We start from the raw sequence: 18,520 nt of genomic DNA on the forward strand, positions 1-18,520 counted from the left end.
TGCGGTCGCCACAAAGATAACTCTAAATAATTGCATGACCTGGGAGAAGCTTTCTGCCGTTCCCATCTTCCTAAGGACGCTGGGCAGAATTATACTGCCACTTGGTTCCCCATAAATAAATATATAATGCTGTGTAAACTTGGAACCTCTTTATTTATTCATGGGGAGGAATTTAGTGCCCTGGCGATGACCAGGTTTTATGAGTTGCCGTCTTCCCTTTGCCCGTTCAACTCGGTTCCTCCGATTGCTTTTTTCTCCTCTTCCCAGTTCCATCCCTTGCATGTCTGCGTTTTGGATGCCCGCCCTCTCCTATGCGGGGGCATGTCTGAATCAATCCACAGGATGCGCGTGTACGTTTTGGAGGTGTTTTGGAGGTGCTGCCAGGAAAGCCCGTTCCGGAGAAAACCCTGCGTGGGCTTCAGGCCCCTGCTTGCTGTTTGTTGTGACAAAGAAAATGATGGTTTTTGGCACCGGTAGCGGGATTAGATTTAAACGAATTGACGTTCCGGTGCAGTAATTCAGAATGTGTTTGCTGCATTTATAAAAACATCTCAAAAGACGATGGAGAATTAATAAGCTCTCCCCCCCCCTCCCCTTCCAAAGAAGAAAGCGAATAATGGGTGAGGTGGAGTTAAGTTAACAGACGAGTATGTTTCGACTCCTCTCAACCTGGAAATGGGACCGTGAAGGTCACCCCCATCCTGGAAGACAAACGAAGGGCTTTCGCTTGGTAAACAAATTAATCTTTGGAAAGGTCACCATTTGTTTTACATTTTGCTTCCCGTCCCTGTCATCTGGAATCCAGGATGGACTGTCATTCCGCAAGGCGGCCGGCAGACGAAGCCGCTTCCGTTGCATATCAGCATTCTCGGATGGAGCTTGGCGCCTGATTGGGATGCTACGGGTTGCTGCCTTACAGCTGTCGGCCGGCGAGGACCGAGGCCCGGCCCGGCATCCCAATCAGCGAGGCCGCCCGATCTCTCCCGGTGGAAGCTGGCCCCTTGCCCACGAGTAAAATGGGCAGCCGTTCCCGCCAGCAATTATCTTGCCTCCTTCCTTCTGTGCCGCTTCTGTTTGCCTTCTTGATGAGCACATGTGGCGATGACTGGCAATGTGCATCTCTCCTCGCCCGCACCTGCTGCGGCGGAGTTTTGACACAGGTAGATTGTCAGGGAGAGCTTTTGGGGAGTTTGCTGTTAAGAAGTTTCCCGGGACTTTGGAAGGGAGGGCCTTTGTTTCCCAAAGGGAGAGGGGATCAAAACAGGCTGGTGGGGCACGAAGAAGGGCCAACCACAAAGCGTTTGTTCTCTGCTTTTAGGAGTTCACTTGTTCATAGGACTGTTTTTGAAGGTTTACACTGTGGCTGCTGGGTTCAGGAACTCGGCGTCTTTAGTCCGTATTTTATCGCTGCCTGAATTTACTGGGCCAACTCAGCCCCATCTCGCCCCCTGGCAGGGGCTCATGGGAATTGTAGTTCATGGACATCTGGAGGTCCACAGGTTGACTATCCCTGGTGTGGACCACCAAAAAGTCAAACAACTGGATTCAGCACTAAATCCAGCTGGAACGCTCCCTAGAAACCAAAATGACCAAACCCGGGCTTTTCTATTTTAGTCCCACCTGGGGAAGACAAGACTTGCCGGAAAAAGACCATAACGCTAGGGAAAGTGAAGGGCAGGAGGAGAAGCGGAAGTCCAAGCAAGTCAAAGGATCACCGTAAACAGGTGGAAAGGTCACCATTTTGTTTTACATTTTGCATCCCGTCCCTGTCATCTGGAATCCAGGACTTGTAGAATCAGAGAATCCTAGAGTGGGAAGGGCCCATCCAGGCCATCTGGTTCAACCCCCTGCTCAGTGCAGGATCAGCCTCCAGCATCCAGGAGAAGGACCTGCCCAGCGGCTGCTTGAAGACCCCCAGTGAGGGGAGCTCCCCACCTCCTTAGGCAGCTCCTTCCACTGCTGGACTACTCCAACTGGGAATTCCCCCCACCCCCATTATCTAGCCATAACCATTCTGCATGTAGTTTAAAGCCATTACTGAGGCTCCTCTTCTCTGCTGCCCACAGGATCAACTCCCTGCCCTCCTCTAAGTGACAGCTTTTCAAATGCTTCAAGAGAGCCCTCCTGTCCCCTGCGTTGATCTCGATTAATGACTTGCCCATATTGACAGAACTTCCGTGGACTCCCCCCCCCCCCACTCCGAAGCAGCAGCAGCAGCATTTTCATTGGCCGTGCCAAAGTTAAAGTTGTTTTTCCCTTTGTTGCAAAAGTCACGTAGTGTTCAAACGCAAGACTTTTGCCACAGATGGAAACGGCTCCTCTTTTCCGTGTCTTTTTCGCACGCACAATATATTTTCCAAATGCCTGTGATTTTGGCGGTGCCGTTTCCACGGGCCACCGCTGCCGTGAAATTGTTACCCCGACTAATTCATCAGTGTCACTAAAGAGGATCATCGGAAACAAGCCGTAAATCGGGAGCCAAGCGCTCGGCTCACGCAGCCTCCTTGTCCATCAGCCACTCAGCTGTGAAGGCGGGCCTGCCGGACGGCCACCGGCCACCTCCTCTATCCTCCCCCCATTTCTAAAAGACACCCCCCCTCTTTCTCCTTCTCATCCAGCAGTTTTGCCTCGTTCCGTTTTGTTAAAAGGAGCCCTCTGCGCACAACACGACAATCACACTTGAGGGAATAGGCCGGCTTTCAATTGCCACCTCGAAAAATAACCCTTGAGTGGATGTTTTTATTCACAAGAGGACTGCTCTTTGGGGCGACTAAGAGCACGGTTTTGTTCCGTGCACCTGCTTAATTATGCCCAGAGTTACTTGGGACAAGGGGAGGAGGGGGGGAGAGAATAGGGCAGGCTTATTACATGAGACAAATCTTTGCCGTCTGTCCAGATGAAGAGTTTAGTTCTAATTGGCGGGTGTGATGCCTGGACATCTCGGCATCCCTATGATGGAATTAGGCCGACGCGAGGGCTTCTTCCAGGAAAGATCTGCTAAGGCAGGGGGAGTCAACCTGTGGTCCTCCAGATGTCCATGGACTACAATTCCCATGAGCCCCTGCCAGCGTTTGCTGGCAGGGGCTCGTGGGGATTGTAGTCCATGGACATCTGGAGGACCACAGGTTGACTACCCCTGTATTAAGGGATCGTTCCAGGCCCCTCTGCAAGAACAATCGGTGCCAAAGGAAGGCTTTGGGAAGCATGGGGTGGGGAACGCTGCTAGATCGAATTGTAGCAGCCCCACTAGGTTTCCGAGCCCAGAGACATTCGGAGGAGTTCTGCCACGGCCCGTCTTTGCAAAGCATCCTGGGCCTGCCTTGGCGCTCTCCCTCCCAAGTGCTGATCAGGCCAGGCCTGGCGTAGGTGCCGGGATCTGATGAGCCCCAGCTGGCCTGGGATCCTGCTTTCCCAGGACGGGCAACGGGATGGCGGAGCAAACCCTTCCAGAGGTGCAGCCAGACCGGCAGGGCCAGCCCAGGCAAGCTCGGCCCCATCAGATCCCAGAAGCTAAGCAGGGCCAGCTCTGGCTGGTATTTGGCTGGGAGACCTCCGAGGATTTGGGTGGCCCTTCCCCCAAGGAACTAGTCCTTGTGTGGCTGCCCCCCCCGTCACCTGCAACCTGATGGCGCTTTCCACCCCCAGTTTCCGGAACTAGCGATTGCTGCATTAATCCCGAGGGCAGGGAAGATGGGTGAGGGGCTGTCTGCCCCTCCTGCTGCCCTTACGGCACGGCACGCTACGCTCTGCTCCGTTTCTCCTGACAGCGTTTGGCTGCGGCCGGCTCCTCTGCTGATGAAAGATCTTCGTTGAGCTGCGGAGATAATTGGCAGGCCTTTGATGGCCGGGATCAGCACCACCTCTGTATCCCCCCCCCCCACTCGCAGAGGTGTAAATTGACAGCGGAGACGTGGGTTTTGCATTCCGCAGTCACAACATGGAGTAGGCAGAAGGCATCCGACTAATGTCGCCCATTCGCGTGAGGGGGTGGGTCTTGTGCCCCGACGGAGGGATTCTCCAGGCCGCCACCTCGGAAATCTGAGCAGGCCGCCTTGAGAGCGACCCCGCTCCAAATGTCAAAACAACGGCAAGTGACCCAGAAGAGGGTTTGCCGCAGGCCGACACGGCCTGCCCTCCGGTACAATTTTCGTTCCACGACTGTATCTTTTTCGTCGTCGCTGAAACAGCACCAGTTCCTTGCAAAAAGGCCCCCGTCGGGGTTTTTTTCCTGTTTCTTTTCATATTTATTTGATTATTTATTGCGTAGGTGACATCGCAAGACGTTGATTGGATTTTAATTAACTCTTTGTTTAAATTATAGGAACCACTGACAGGCGACAAGCGGGTAGCCGTAAAATCTTGAGCTCGTACTGTTTTCTTTATTAAGCCGTAATGAAATTATTCCGATCAGGAGGGCTGTTTATTATTTAGCCACGCGTGAGCCAAGAGCGCTGGTGCTGCTGCTGCTGCTGCTGCTGCTGCTGCTGCTGCTGCTGCGGCCCCAAGTCTTGGCAGCTGACGGCAAGCCTCTCCTTTGTCCTCTCCTCAGGTGTCTCCTCGGAGGGTGGCCAAGGGGGTCACGGTGGGCAACCTCTCGGTGGCTCCGCCTTCCTTCCATTTGGATAGTTCGTGCTCGGTGTTGCCTCTGACCAAAATGGATGCTCAGAAAGGTCGGGATCAGCGGCTGGCGTCATCTGCTGGGTTTATTTCGTTATCCTTCTTTTGAGATTGTTATTATTTTTGGCTTGTACGGTACAGTGGACATACCTAATGGCAGCAAGGCTCAAGTCCAGGAGCACCTAGCAGGCCAACAAGATTTTCATGGCCCACCTTAATCTGGTTTCGCTAGCTCTTGGAAGCTAGGTAGGATCAGGCCTGGTTAATATTTGGATGGGAGACCACCAAAGACGTCCTGAATTGCTGCACAGTGGCAGGCCACGGCAAGCCACCCCTGTTCGTCCCCTGCCTTGAAACCTCCTGGAAGGATTGCCGTGAGTCGGCCGTGACGTGACGGCCCATTGACAGCACGAAGCTTTTGAGAGACCAAGCTACCTTCATCGTATACCTCTGAGCCTTTTTACTCTGGTGGGACTACAAATCAGAGAGTGTTGCAACGATGGCGTGTCCCCTTGCATCCTGACTCTTTCCATTGGTGTAGAAAGCCTCCGGGATCTCCACTCCTAATGGTCTTTGGTGAAGGGGGCTTGGATTCTCAAAAGCTTATAACTCTCAGAACCAGGTTGGGTCTTGCTCTTCTTCAGGCCAGCAGGAAACCAGACCAAGGTGGGCCGGATAAGTGGGAGGGGGAGGGACTGAGTCACTCGCTGGGGGTTGGAGGTCTTTTCATCTTTTTCCAAACCATTTACCAGCTCAGGAAGATGGACGGGGAGAGGGGCCTATGGGCAAGAGTGACACGGCCATCCACTGGGTTTTGGGTGGGGAAGTTCAACCGCCGAGACATCCTCGGTAACCTGTCGAATCCGCCTTTTCCCCTCCCCTCCCCTCCCCTCCGCAGGGATCCTGAGTCTGATTGAAAGGGGCCTGATTCCACGCGCTGCCCGGATCACTCTAGAGAAGCCTCTTCTTCTACCCAAGCCTGCCCCTCTCCACGAGTTTCACTCCAAGCACAAGAAGAGAAGCACAGGTAGGGACAGTGAGATGTTGCCAGGTCCTTCTCTCTGTTCGGGTGGTGGAAACATCAGAGGGCCAACCAAAGCTTTAAATCTGCCCCGGGTCAGGCCTGGGTTACCTCACCTGCTTGTCAGGTAGGCGTGATGGGGGGGGGGGAGGATGAACGTTCCCAAGCACCCAGGGTCCAGTTAGCTTGGTTTAGGGCAGGGGTAGTCAACCTGTGGTCCTCCAGATGTCCATGGACTACAATTCCCATGAGCCCCTGCCAGCGTCCATTAACATCTGGAGGACCACAGGTTGACTACCCCTGGTTTAGGGAACTGGCAGTGAGGGCTTAAACAAGCAGGTCTTGTAAACCACAGACCAGTTGAGGAATTTCAAAGACATTGGGGCGAATTCGTAACACGTCTGTAAAAGTTGTATCTTGCCTTGTCTGCTCTGTAAAAAAAATGTTGTCGTTTTGTTTTGTTTTTAAACACACCCTTTGTTCTCCTAGGGGGGAGTGCGGAGAGCAAGAAGACGGTGGCTGCCATGGCTCCTCCCCGCAGTCTCACCAGCAAAGGCAGCAAAGGCACCAAGGGCAGCATCGCCCCGCCTCCCTCCTGCACCTCCGTCGTGTCCCTGAAGAAGCCCAAGCTCCTCCCGGGCATCCAGACGTGGCAGTCGGCCGTTCACTCTGCCGGCCTGCAGAAGGTCCGGGGGCTCCACGCCAAGCAGCCTTGTTTGTGGGGGGAAATGCAGGGTGCGAATGACGGGGGCAGCGAAGCTCTGGGGCGGCAGCAGGTCTCCATTGCTCACTGGGCACCAACTGCAGCTCCCTTCTCTTTCTGCAGACGCCAGAAGTGACGCTCACGCAGGGCTTCCGGGATCTGCCTGTGGAATTCAACATAGTGATTCGCAAGGGGAACCTCGACCACGGGGCCCCTGACCTGCTAGCCTTCAAAGACCACTGCTGCTTGTTCTGGGGGAGCGCCCTGTGCTTCTTGGAACGCGTCGCCCGTCTTCTGAGAGACTACGCCGTGCCTTTGGCCGTTGTGAAGGGCAAGAAGGTGATGGAGCTCCTCCTGGACTTCGAATTCCACCAGAGGCCGACCAGGCAGGAATTCCTCTCTGTGATCAAGAACCAAGTGGCAGTCCGGAAGCTCTTAAACCGGCCCGGACAGAGGTACAGAGGTCAGAACGGCACCGAAGCGGCCGCCACCAAGATCCAAGCCACCTGGCGGTGCTACACGTTCAGGAAAGCCTACATCAATTTCCGGCGGAGGCAGTGGGCCTCCGGCGTGGTTGCCATTTCGTGGCTGGTGCGCATGCACATGGTCCGGGTCCGGAAGACGCTGCGGGAATCGCGGCAGAAGCACCTGGAGAATTTCTATGCTCGGGCCAAGGTGGGCAGGGCTGGCAGCCGTTCTAGGGGGGCTCCTTTCCCAGATGCCCCCACTCCACCGCTTGCGCTGTTGCAAGGAAGCATTCCTCTCTCCTTGTTCTTTTCGCTTGTTTAACTGAGCTCCGTGCTTCATCCTCCCCCTTTTTGTGGCTACAATTTTTTCTCTTTCCACGTGAAATTGGATTTTTCTTTCCTTTTGGCTTTCACTTGGCTCATCCTTTCTTCAGAAAAACATTCAGTATTTTCTGTCCCCGACACTGTAAATGAGTCTTTATGGCAAACCTGGGCTTGGATTTGACAATACAATTCCTTGCCAAGTTTTTCCTTATTTCCTTATGTAATATGTGGCAGGCCAAAGGGCGAGGGCCAACGTCAACATATCCTGAGGCAGGGATGCTCTGTCTTCTTGGTGCTTGGGGGTGGGGGGAGGGCAACAGGTCCGGTCTGCTGTTGGATTGGATGGGCCACTGATCTGATTCAACTTGGATTCTCTGAGCTTCTTATGCCTGGGACAGGGATGCTCTGTCTTCTTGGTGCTGGGGGAGAGGCCACAGTGGGACGGCTTCCAGAGTGCTGATGGACCTCCTGATGGCCCCTGGATTTTGGCCGCTGTGTGACACAGAATGCTGGACCGGGTGGACCATTGGCCTGATCCAACATGGCTTCTGTTATGTTCTTACATGGAGCAGAGGTCCACCAGTGTTTATTTCCCACAAGATGTAGAGAGAGCGCCCTATTCAGGGCAATGATGCCCTGTATGCTTGCGGGGGTCAGCAGTGGGAGGGCTTCCGGAGGTCTGGCCCTGCTGGGGAGCCTCCTGATAGGCCCTGGGCGTTGGTCACTGTGACACAGAACATTCAGTTGGATGGGCCACTAGCTTGAGGCAGCCTGGCTTTTCTTATGTTCTTAGGAAGGGCATCAGCCAAGGCCCGGATTTCTGCTTGGCCTGATACCACTGACCTTTTGCCTGTGTGCCCTCCCCCCCCATCTCTTTAGAGTTCCCCCCACTTCCCCTGCCACATCAATTTCTTAGGTTGACTGACTTGGGGAAAGATCCACAGTCAGTCTGTAGCAGGAGAAAAGAGCCAGAGCCCACTAACCCAGTGGGTGGCTGGGAAGGAGCTTTCCTTCTCCAGGCTGGACTCTTGCTTTTTCCTGCTGCCCAGGGGAAGGCCGTGGGTGTTGCAGAGCAATGGTGCTTTCAGCAGCGACATGGGAGGTACGCCAAGCAATGCACCACGGAAGGAAGGGTATAGAGGAGGGCTTGTGGGCAGAGGAAAGTGGCCCAGGGGGTGCCAGTGAGGAGGGGGCTGGTGGTGGGCAAAGGAGGGGAAGGGCCCCTGGGACCCCTCCTAATCTGGAAGCAGCTTTGCCTTACTAGGTCACTTTTGGACTCCCTGCCGTGGGGGAAAGCCAACTCAGGACTGCCATTTTTGGTGGCAGCCCTGAGTTACCTTGAAATCCACCTCTTTGTCTGTCTCTCTGTTCCTTCCTCCTGTCTCTCCTTCCACTTTTCCCCGTTCACTCGATTTGTCCTAGAGGGGCGAGAAAAGAATCCGTCGTCTCCGTGGCAGTCCCTACTTTGTCAGAAAGTACTTAAGTTTGCAGGCAGGCTTTTAATTAGTGCTCACCATTTCATTTATGTTTGCTTTCTCTGTCTCTCTCTCTTTTTTTCATTCATATTCTGTTAATTAAGTGATCAGCCTCTAATCTTCCCCTGCCAGTAGCTTCATGTAGCCATCTAATTAAATTAATTGGGGAAGATGTTTTAAGTATGTGATTAAATCAATTAATATAATTTATGCCTGGCTTAACTGTACAGTGGGAAAGGGGGGAGGGCTGGGGGGGGGGGCGGTGGTGTCTGCGGCGGGCGGTTCTCCACCCTGGCCCGTCACTGATCAACGCCTCCCCTTGCTTTCCAGCATCTGGCCGCCAACTGGAATCGCATCAGGACCTCTAAGCGGACCGTTATCCACATCCCGTCATTAGGTAGAGCACTTCCCTCCCCCGCCCCACCCCGGTCTCTGGATCTCTCTGCAATCTCTATTACCCACCACATTATGACTCCTTGATTGAGTTCAAGGAAGGCCCTTGTTTTATTCAAATTGGTCTCGGCAGGAAAATGTTGTCGACATGATGCGAGTAATAACACAGGCCCTTCGCTCGAAACGGCCTTTAATTTGGGGATTAAGCAAATAAAGTCATTATGTAGAGGCTGTTATTCAGCCGAGAGGTGATTTGCTGTAATTCGCTTTCATCTGTATGAAATGAGCTAAAAAGTTGTATTTCTCTCCCCACCCCTTTTTTCCCCTCCTTTCCCCCCCCCTCCCCTCGAAATAGCAGATAATGTTTCCCGTCTTCTTTAATGACAGTGGGGCGGGGAGGGGGGGGCCCACGGGCTTGCTGGCTTTGTTGCCATCACACCAATAAGCTGGGATGCGGCTCGCGCCCTGTTTTTAATCAAATGTGCAGTCAAAATGATAAGCTGCATTCTCTGAAATTATTTAGTTCTAATTACGAGCAGATGGGATGCTTTATTTCCACCTTGGGCGCCTGAGCAAAAGGAAATGCTGTGTGCACAAGAATAATTAAGAAGTTGAATAGTGGGTTGGGTTTTTTTTTCTCTTTTTTTTTGCGCTTAAATAATCCGCAGTTTCGTGTTAATTAGCACTAATGTAATTATTTAATTACATTTATGAATTGGGGGGCTTACAAGTGGCTTTCCTGCAAAGTGGAGGGGGGAGCTTAGGTGTTCTGTCCTCCCCCCTCCCCTTCCCGAGCCCCAGTACCATTGCTAGAAAATGGTGGAAATGCCACGAGGACACGAGCCGTGGCCCCCGATTCGAAGGCAACGTTGCTTTGGTTCCCATGAGCGAAAATTGCGAAGGAGCTTCGAGGGGCCTGTGTAGGTCTTTGCTCTTGGGACTCAGGGGTGTGAAAGGTTTTCCGGGCAGGATCCTGACCTTCCAGAAGTCCACCGCCATGAGCGCACGATACCACGTCGCTGGGCATGTGCACGTTCTTAGCGCATCACTTTCCAACTCTCATGTATACAAGGCTTTTTCAGTTCTCGCGAATGGTTTTTTCTTGCTTCTCTTTTTCCTTTCAGCCTCTGTGGGTGTGTTTTAATCGAATACTTTTAACCCTGACAGAAAATGGGGTGGGCCAGAAAATCAAACTTTTGTTAGATCTTTAAAATCGAGCTTCCTTTTAGACGTCCTTTCCAATTCTTAGGTAGTCTAAAACCCAGAAAATGTCTTTCAGGAAATGTAATGTACTATTGCTCCATGCACCCCTTTCTACCAAAATATACACATTTTAAAATTTATAGTTACGTATTTATTTAAAACCTGTATTTGATGCCACTTCAAAGACTTGCTCTGATTTTTTTTTTTTGCAAATATCTGAAAGGCGTGCTTTAAATAAATGCTTTGTTATCCATATTTTTCTCAGATGTTTCGTAGAAAATAGGGGGGTTATTCCAAAGAGTTGCACCATGTGTTATAAAGCAAAGTTTACGATCAGCATTTTTTGTGTGTGTGTAACTGTAATTGATTTGATTCTATTTATTTATGGGATTTTTGTGCCGCTCCCTCGTGACTAGTCACCTCAGGGCTGTTTACAGCAAGTTTATAATAGTACATATATGCATTTTTAAGTTATCAGTAAAAATATTAAAATATTAAAATAAACAATTAAAATTCTGTTGCTACTTAAAAGCGCCAGCCCTGGGGGGGGGGGGGGAGAGGAGAAGATGTTTTTTTTTCTCCTTTAGAAAAGTCCCTCTGAATTCCACCGGCTGAATCCCCAGTTGGTACGTCTTGGATGGTTGCCAAAGGCGTAGCTTTCACCTCCTCACAATAATTTTCAGCTATTCTTCCTCGTTTTTTCCTCTGCTAGCAGTAAATTTGTAAAATAACAGGCTAACATCCATTAAATGGCTTTTCTAACAACCCTCAAAACCAAGATACCAATCAGGCCAAATGCAAAGTGAGTGTTGTGTTTGTTTAAATGGTTTTCCGTTCTCTGCCAGGAGGGAAGCCAACGGTGTCCATTACCGGAGTTACTGGAAATCAGGGGCAGGTGGGATCTCATTCTGCACTAGAACAGTTCGATTTGAGTCCAGCAAGGTTTTCGGAGAATATGCTTTGGCGAGGTGAAGCTCCTGGGACCTTTGACTCTCAAAACCTTATTCCCCCCAAATCTCGTTGGTCTCAGAGTTGCCCAAAAGATTTAGGTGTCCGCAAATATTCTATTAACATTTCTTGTGCACAGCTTATAAAGTTAAGAAGTTAAAACCATAGACAAAGCTAAGCATCGAAATCCCATCATGTGCACCCAACAGCGCTAGACCTAATGCGTTTCGACCCCAAAGGGGGTTTTCCTCAGAGGGCCAATCCTGAACACACCTGTAATGCAGTAGGAGATGCAGGCAGCAGCCGGTGAGATTTTTAAAAAATTCAGTTTGTTCTCTATGACTAACGGGGTCATTGAAGATGGAACTGATGGGGAAAGTTCGTTTATCAAGTGTAGGTCTCCTTCTCCAAAGCTGCTAAGAAATTCTGGGGTGTGTCAGCCACTTCTGTGCGTGCAGAAATGGACCCTCTTCTACCAGTTCCGTTTTCAATGGTCTTGTTATTCATAGAGAATGAACTGAATTTTTTTTTTAAGTCTCGCTGGCTGCTGGCTGCATTCACTGACCCTATCAGGTGTGTTTTCAGCATTAGGCCTCTGGCGAAGACCCACTTTGGGGTCTAAACGTGTTAAATCTGGCATCTCATGGTGCATATTTACGTGATTTCAATTATTAGCCTATGGGCTTTGTCTGTTTTTAATTTCATAAGTTGTGCACTGTCAATGTTAATTATTTATGTCTTGGGGACGCCCAACCTTTTAGGTCCCAACTACCTGTTGGTGAGCCTTGTTGCTTTCTGGTTTTGTAACACTCTCCCCTTTTTAGTCATTTGTTTTTTGTGGGGAGGTTTTGTCTCAAAGGTGCTACTGGACTAGCATCTACATGTTTAAAATCAGGTTGCCCGGTTCTCGGTGACGTTGGTTATGGCGTTCTCACCTCTGCACCAGCAAGTTGCATTCCTGGGATGTTTTTCCCTACGGCTGCAGATATTTTAGACTCGGATGCAAGCCGATCACGCTTTTCATCTTACAGAAAAGTAGACCCAAGCTGGGGCATCTGTATCTTTTTATCGCCTATTACTGTCCCGCCGTTGCTTCGAGAAGGATAAATTATCAGTATAATTTTTAGGCTGAATGTGTTAAGTGGCCATAAAAGAAGCACCAAAGATGTCCTTTCCTTGATGAGTGCGGGTCCTGGGAAATCAGTATTGAAGAATTAAACAGGGAAGGGCCCAAGAAACATGAAAGAAATACAACGGATATTAAATAAACATTGACTGTAAAGAATGCCAAATATGTGCTGACTGTGCTGCATGTTGTAAGGTATATTCAGATAGTTTAGCATGTGTTTTGTTGTCCATCTTGGATGAATTGATAATATATATTGTATTCCTTTTAAGGATTTTTAGGTCTGCCTTTGATTTTTCAATAATTGGTTTTCCTTTCCTCCCCGTTTCTTTTTTTCTTTGTTACTTAATTCCAAAGAATAGAGGCTTTGATATAAGCTTAATGATTTCCACCCATTTAGGAGATACTGTCCATTTTTTAGATCTGGGTGTATTGGAGGGGTGACTTTAGTTGGAAAAAAAACCCCAGCCTCTTAGAATTCTCTGGCTATCTTTACAGTAGGCTGTACTGAAATAAAGCTTAATTAGTGGAGGGGGCGATTCATTTTTCTCCAGCCGTTCTTCATCGTCAGTTGACCTGGACGGCCAAACTCGAAAGGAGCGGAAACTCGCAGGCTTGTGAAAATGGTCCCTTTTTCCCACCTTAAAGCATTTGTGGGCCTGGAGATCTCCTGGATTTATAACTGATCTCCAGACCACAGAAGAGCAGCCTGCTTCGGAGGGTGGCCTCAGGGGCATTAGATCCCACTGTGGCCTCTTCCCAGGCTTCACCCCCAGGAATTTCCCACTCTGGAGTTGCCATCCTAGGTTGTCCTGCTGGCCTACAGCTGTATTTTAAGGCGATCCGGGACTTTGGGACCACCCCCTGTCTGTATACTAAGTGCGACCCCAGGACACTGATCTGCATTGCCACAGGCAAGTTCTTTAGACCTTAGAAGTGTGTGATGCACATTAGTATCTTTGAGCCTCAGTTCCCGGTTATGTAAAGGTCTACTTGGTGAAGTTCTCTTCCCAAAGGCTTATTGGACGTCCAAGCCTCTTGAACTCACTTGAAGTTTCTTTTTTGTTTTTAATGTGTTTGCCAAAAGGGGCACTTGCTGGGCCTGCGATGCACAGGGGTAGATTGCTGCAGGTCAGAGAGAGAGAGAGAGAGAGAGAGAGAGTAGATAAATGATAGATAGACGAGAGAGAGCGATTGATTGATTGATTGATTGATTGATTCCGATTACGATATTTGACCCGATGACCTTCCGCATGCCCAGCAGACGCTCTGCCCCTGAAGCCACAGCCCCTCCCTGTTCAATTTTCCGAGGCAGAAGCGTTTCCGTCGGGATGGCGGCTTCGTTTCCCAGGATTCCGGAGGCGTCAGTCCTACACAATTATATAGAAAATGCATCACTTTAATCTTGTTAACAAGCCGTTTAAGAACACACATCAAACCTGCCGTCATTAAGCGGCGCTCGCTGTCGATTCCATGACAACTCTTCTTCCCGCCGATTGATCTTGCGCGCTTTTAACTTCTCCTTTCTTTTCTTTCCATTCTCAATCAGAATAATGTTTAGGTGGGCGCCCTTGAAACCTGCGAAATTTTAATATCCGTCCTCGGGGGAAGGGCCTTTCCGGAGTGGCCGGAGTAACCCATTTGAGCCCAATGCTTATGCCTTTCCGATGTATGGCTCCCACTCATGCGCTTCTTCGCTGGGAAACTGTTCACGATTTTAGTGAAGGGTGGCGACCTGGCCAGAGTCCATCACCAGTTGGGGACGTCGTCACCGTAGCTGGAAATCAAACACACTTTCCATTGAAGAAGCCTGATGAGTGAAATGTCAAAGTGCTGCCATTGGGAAGGAAAGATCCTGCTCATCGGACGTTTCCCAGGCAGGATGAGGCTCACATTTCGCCTGCCGCTTTGTTTTACTTAAAAAAAAGAACCCCACACATTTGTGTCCCTCCTGGATTCTGTGTGGGGACACAGGTCCCTTCCAACTCTATGATTCTAAGTTTTGTTTAGGTGTGGCATGACTCTTTCAGTAATGATGGGAAACCTCTGGGGCTCTTTCCGGGTGTCTTTATGTCGAGCCTCATTCCTTACCTAGGAGTGGGAGGAAGCAGGACAATCTAAAAAATTGAGATGGGTTTTTCATTAGCTGAGCTGCGTCAGGACCGCGGCCCCCCTGAGCGCCTCCCCTGCCACAAATATGGTCAGTCTTGAAGGTGCTGCTTGGACTCTGGCTCTTTTCTGTGGTTTCCTTTCCCAAGTCTCGGCAACCTATGTCTGTGTGCCTGAATTGGGGAGGGAGGGGAGGGGGGAGTGTGGATGTTTTGGTAATGTATTCCGGTCATTTTTTTCCAGGGTATGCACAGTACGTTCGAGAAGCGACTCCCGATTTTGCTATTCATCAGGGTTCGCAGATCGGGAGGCTCTGTGAAATACAAGGTACGGGCAAAACCGAAGGTGTCCCGGGGCACCCGAATGGCCTAACAGCGTTCCCTTCACAGGCAGGTTCACGGGCTCTTTTGCTTCCGTGTTTCTCACCTGTGAAAAGGCCTGTGGAAGGTGGGCACGAGTGTCCCCATGGCTGCTGGGCCTCCGAAGCGGCCTTCAGGTTATTGGTTTGTTTTATATATCCTGCGCTGCCCTCCTGTATTTTTTCTTCAACCGCATTTCCGTCCCCAAAGACTCACGGTAGAAATAACGATACGCTCTGTAGGATATTTCTCTCCGTTCATGGTCCGCTTTTCTGCCTGGGACTTAAGACGGATTGCGAGCGGGAGAGAACCGTTCCCTCGATCAGCCAGGGGGTTATGCAAACACGGTAGCATTTGCACGCGGAGCACCCTTGACTCGTGAGAGCAGAGATGCCCAACAAGAACTAAGCCCGTCAGTCAGGTAGCGGGTTACGAAATACGGCAACAGCATTTGCGTGTCGTGATAAACAGCAAAATGCAGGGGGAGGGGCTGGGACTGAAAGGTAGAAGCATCGCCCTGCAGAAAACACCCCGTGGCCGCCCCAGCTCGCTTCAGGCTAGACGGGGTGTGTTGCTTCAAAGGCAGTCCTGGCCCGATCATATGAAATGGGCATTTCTGCAGCGTTCTCTGACTTAAAGGTTGAACCCACTTTATAGTCCTGCACCTTTTCCACCCCTGTGGAAGCAGGTTGCCCAGCTAAGTCTCTCTGCAACACTTTGAAAGTGCCAACCCACTTCCTATGGGGTTGAACCTGGCTGTTCCTACAAGCAGAATCAGGGAGCAGAAGGAATGCTTTAGGATGCTTAGGGCTGATCCTGCATTGAGCAGGGGGTTGGACTAGATGGCCTGTATGGCCCCTTCCAACTCTATGATTCTATGAATCAAAAGTTAAGGATCTGGGGGTGACAAGTACCTGCTTTCTGCTGTCAAGGTGGCTACGTAGGGTTGCCAGCTCCGGGTTGGGAAATACCTGGAGGCTTTGGGGGTAGAGCTGCGAGTCCGTGGGATTTGGGACGGGGAGAGACCCCAATGGAATATAATGCTATGGAGTCCATCTTCCGAAGCAGCCCTTTTCTCCAGGGGAACTGGCTGGAAGTGAGCTATAATTTGAGGGGATCCCCAAGTCCCCCCTGGAGGCTGGCATCCTTATCGCTACAAAACACAGGCCTGATGAACAATATTGTTTCTGTTCTCATAATTAACAGCGAATCTCTCCTCCCCGTCCCTTGTCTTTTCCAGACCCCAACGTGGACGTCATCTACGTTTGCCCCCTTCAGCTGAGTGAGGAGTTACGGCAATATTACCGCAAACTTCTCGGCCTGCAGGCAGCCGTGAGATCGGGGGACCCCGAGGACATCGCTGACCTGCAGGACAGGTTCAAAATCCTCACCCCTGAAGCCGTAAACAGCTTCTCTGTGAGTTTCTGTCTTCTAATTACTACAGCTGGGGGGGATGCCGTAAAATTAAATTGGAAATTTTATAACTTGCCACGCTCTGGTACCCATCAGTGAAATATTATTGCCAGTGTTAAGAGCTTCACCGATTAAGCGACCAGCGGAGGGCGGGCTGTGGAATTGAATGTCCCAGTTTTGCTTGGGAGGCCGAAAGCCCAGCCCGGCTCAGTCCTTCTTCCCGCCCGGGATACGGCCTCATCCGAAAACCCGAGAGAGCAGAATGTGAAAAACGTTCAAACTTCCCCCCCCCCCCTGCGGCTGCACAGAGATCTGGGCTCTCCCCCTCCCCTTCCTTCCTCCTCTTTTAGTTTTATTGTGGCAAAAATCCAATTTAAGACTCTTTTTCGCCCCTTATTTCCGAAGGCTTGGATCGCTTAATGGCCTTAACGGAGGGGCGTTCTGTTGCGCTGGGTGCTCTGAACCCGTCTAGCTGGTTTTAAATTCACTCGATCATACCCCAAAAAGCACACACACACATGCACACACCCCCCCCACACACACACGGTGTCATCTTAACTCTTTTTTCGTAGTGTTTTTGATCTGCTGCAATGCAGTAAAGCTGATTTACGTCCGGGAGGGCAGAGACGCTCCTGGTGTGTTTTTTGCAGGCGCTCAACTGATGTTGAGCTTGTCTCAGCGTCGGGACTCCTTGGCTCACTCACCCCTCTTGCCCGGGCGTTCTTGGAATGCAAAAGCCCTCTCGCCACAAGACCTGCTCTGGGTCATTATCTGTGCCATAAAACAATCGTGTCCCGGCATATGAGAGCTCTGCGTGTCCTGCCATTGCATTCCACCCGCCCGTTGGTGAGCTCTTAAATTCAGCCCTGTTATGAAACACTCTCTTTCCGTTGGGCCAGTCTGGGCTTTCTGGTCAGGCCGTTTGCTGCCACGGGGTCCACGGTGGCATCTGCCACGGGCCTGCAAAGGATTTCTATCCACCCTGACCACAAGGGTGTGAGGAAACCATCAAGGTGCCAGCTTTGGGTCGGGAAAGGCCTGGAGATGTTGGGGGTGAGGCCTGGGGAGGGCGGATTTTGGGGGGAAGGAGGTTCTTCTACAGATCGTGATGCCTTAGAGCCTGCCCTGCAAAGCAGCCATTTTCTCCAGGGAAACAGATCGTGGTCTTCTAGAGCAGGGGTAGGCAACCTGTGGTCCTCCAGATGTCCATGGACTACAATTCCCATGAGCCTCTGCCAGCAAAAGGAATTGTAGTCCGTGGACATCTGGAGGACCACAGGTTGACTATCTCTGTTCTAGAGATCAGTTGTAATAGCTGGAGATCTCCCAAACATCCGTGGCAACATTTAATCTGTGGCTAAACCAGCGCAAGAATCCGGTCGGAGGCGTCCCCATTAAGAGGCTGCAAAGGCCTCCGGGATCAGGGGGCGCCCAAGGGAGCTTTGGCTTCATCGGTCTTCGACAGAGCCTCCCCCCTGCCAAGAGGCGAAGCAGCTTTGGAAGCGAAGAGGATTTTCGGAAGTAGATTGTGATACGGAACTGGGGGGAGGCGGTGTACAGAATCCCAGCAGGTTTGCCAAAGTCCGTGAGCCTGCTTCTGTGAGCTCTTGGGATCCTGGCCAGAACGTGTAGCCTTTGCCCCCCACACACACACACACACCTGTGCCATTCTCCTCTCTGTCCTATGCATGGCGGTCAATGCTGCCTGCGTCTGTGATCTTGACCTCTCCCCTTTATGCTAAGGTCCCTGGCACAGGAAATGTTTTGGGGAGTTTTCCTCTAGTTAAGTCTGATTCCCAGACATGGCCTAGGCATATAACCTCGCCTCCTAATGCTGCTGCTGCTGCCAGACCCCTCCGTGGCTTCACCGTCCATTCTCCCTTTCCATCCATTTCTATCCAGGTGGGTTGCCGTGTTGCGTCCAGTGGCACCTTCAAGACCAGCAGAGTTTAATTCGTGGCATAAGCTGGGTGTAAGCTTTGTGTACGCACATGGAAGCTCAGACCCAAAATTAATCTTTGTCTATCTTAAAGGTGCCACTGGACTCTGGCTTTGCTCTGTCGATTTCTATATGCTTAATCTGCTTTCTGTCCCCACCCTATTTTTGGAATCTAATTTACTGCAGACATTGAATAGAAGCAAACCAAGGTTTGTTTCCGAGTTTGAGGCTAACCTAGGTTGGCTACCGAGCCATTGCCTGCCTCTGCATGGAAACCCCGGGCTTCCTTGATAGTCTCCCATCCAAATATTAACAAGCGTCAACCCTGCTTAATTCCCAGGAACTGGCAAAATAGGGCCAGCCAGGACAGGTCATGTTTGGAAGCCTGGATTTGTTGCATTCACACATTATGCCGACAACTAA

The 18,520-nt window shown here is 50.8% G+C and overlaps 1 protein-coding gene across 5 annotated transcripts in view; it reads left to right on the forward strand.

Annotated features, from left to right (window-relative positions):
• Positions 1-18,520, forward strand: part of IQCH (IQ motif containing H) — a 61,816-nt gene that overhangs the window by 7,880 nt on the left and 35,416 nt on the right. For all 5 annotated transcript variants that reach the window (XM_077317396.1, XM_077317399.1, XM_077317400.1 and 2 more), the window contains exons 6-12: positions 4,550-4,670; positions 5,516-5,644; positions 6,128-6,324; positions 6,465-7,016; positions 8,938-9,004; positions 14,630-14,713; positions 15,986-16,161. In XM_077317396.1, the coding sequence (XP_077173511.1) occupies positions 4,550-4,670; positions 5,516-5,644; positions 6,128-6,324; positions 6,465-7,016; positions 8,938-9,004; positions 14,630-14,713; positions 15,986-16,161 (1,326 nt within the window). The remainder of the gene's footprint in view (positions 1-4,549; positions 4,671-5,515; positions 5,645-6,127; positions 6,325-6,464; positions 7,017-8,937; positions 9,005-14,629; positions 14,714-15,985; positions 16,162-18,520) is intronic.

Source organism: Paroedura picta, chromosome 18 (assembly GCF_049243985.1).
Source record: "Paroedura picta isolate Pp20150507F chromosome 18, Ppicta_v3.0, whole genome shotgun sequence".
NCBI classification, from domain to species: Eukaryota; Metazoa; Chordata; class Lepidosauria; order Squamata; family Gekkonidae; genus Paroedura; species Paroedura picta.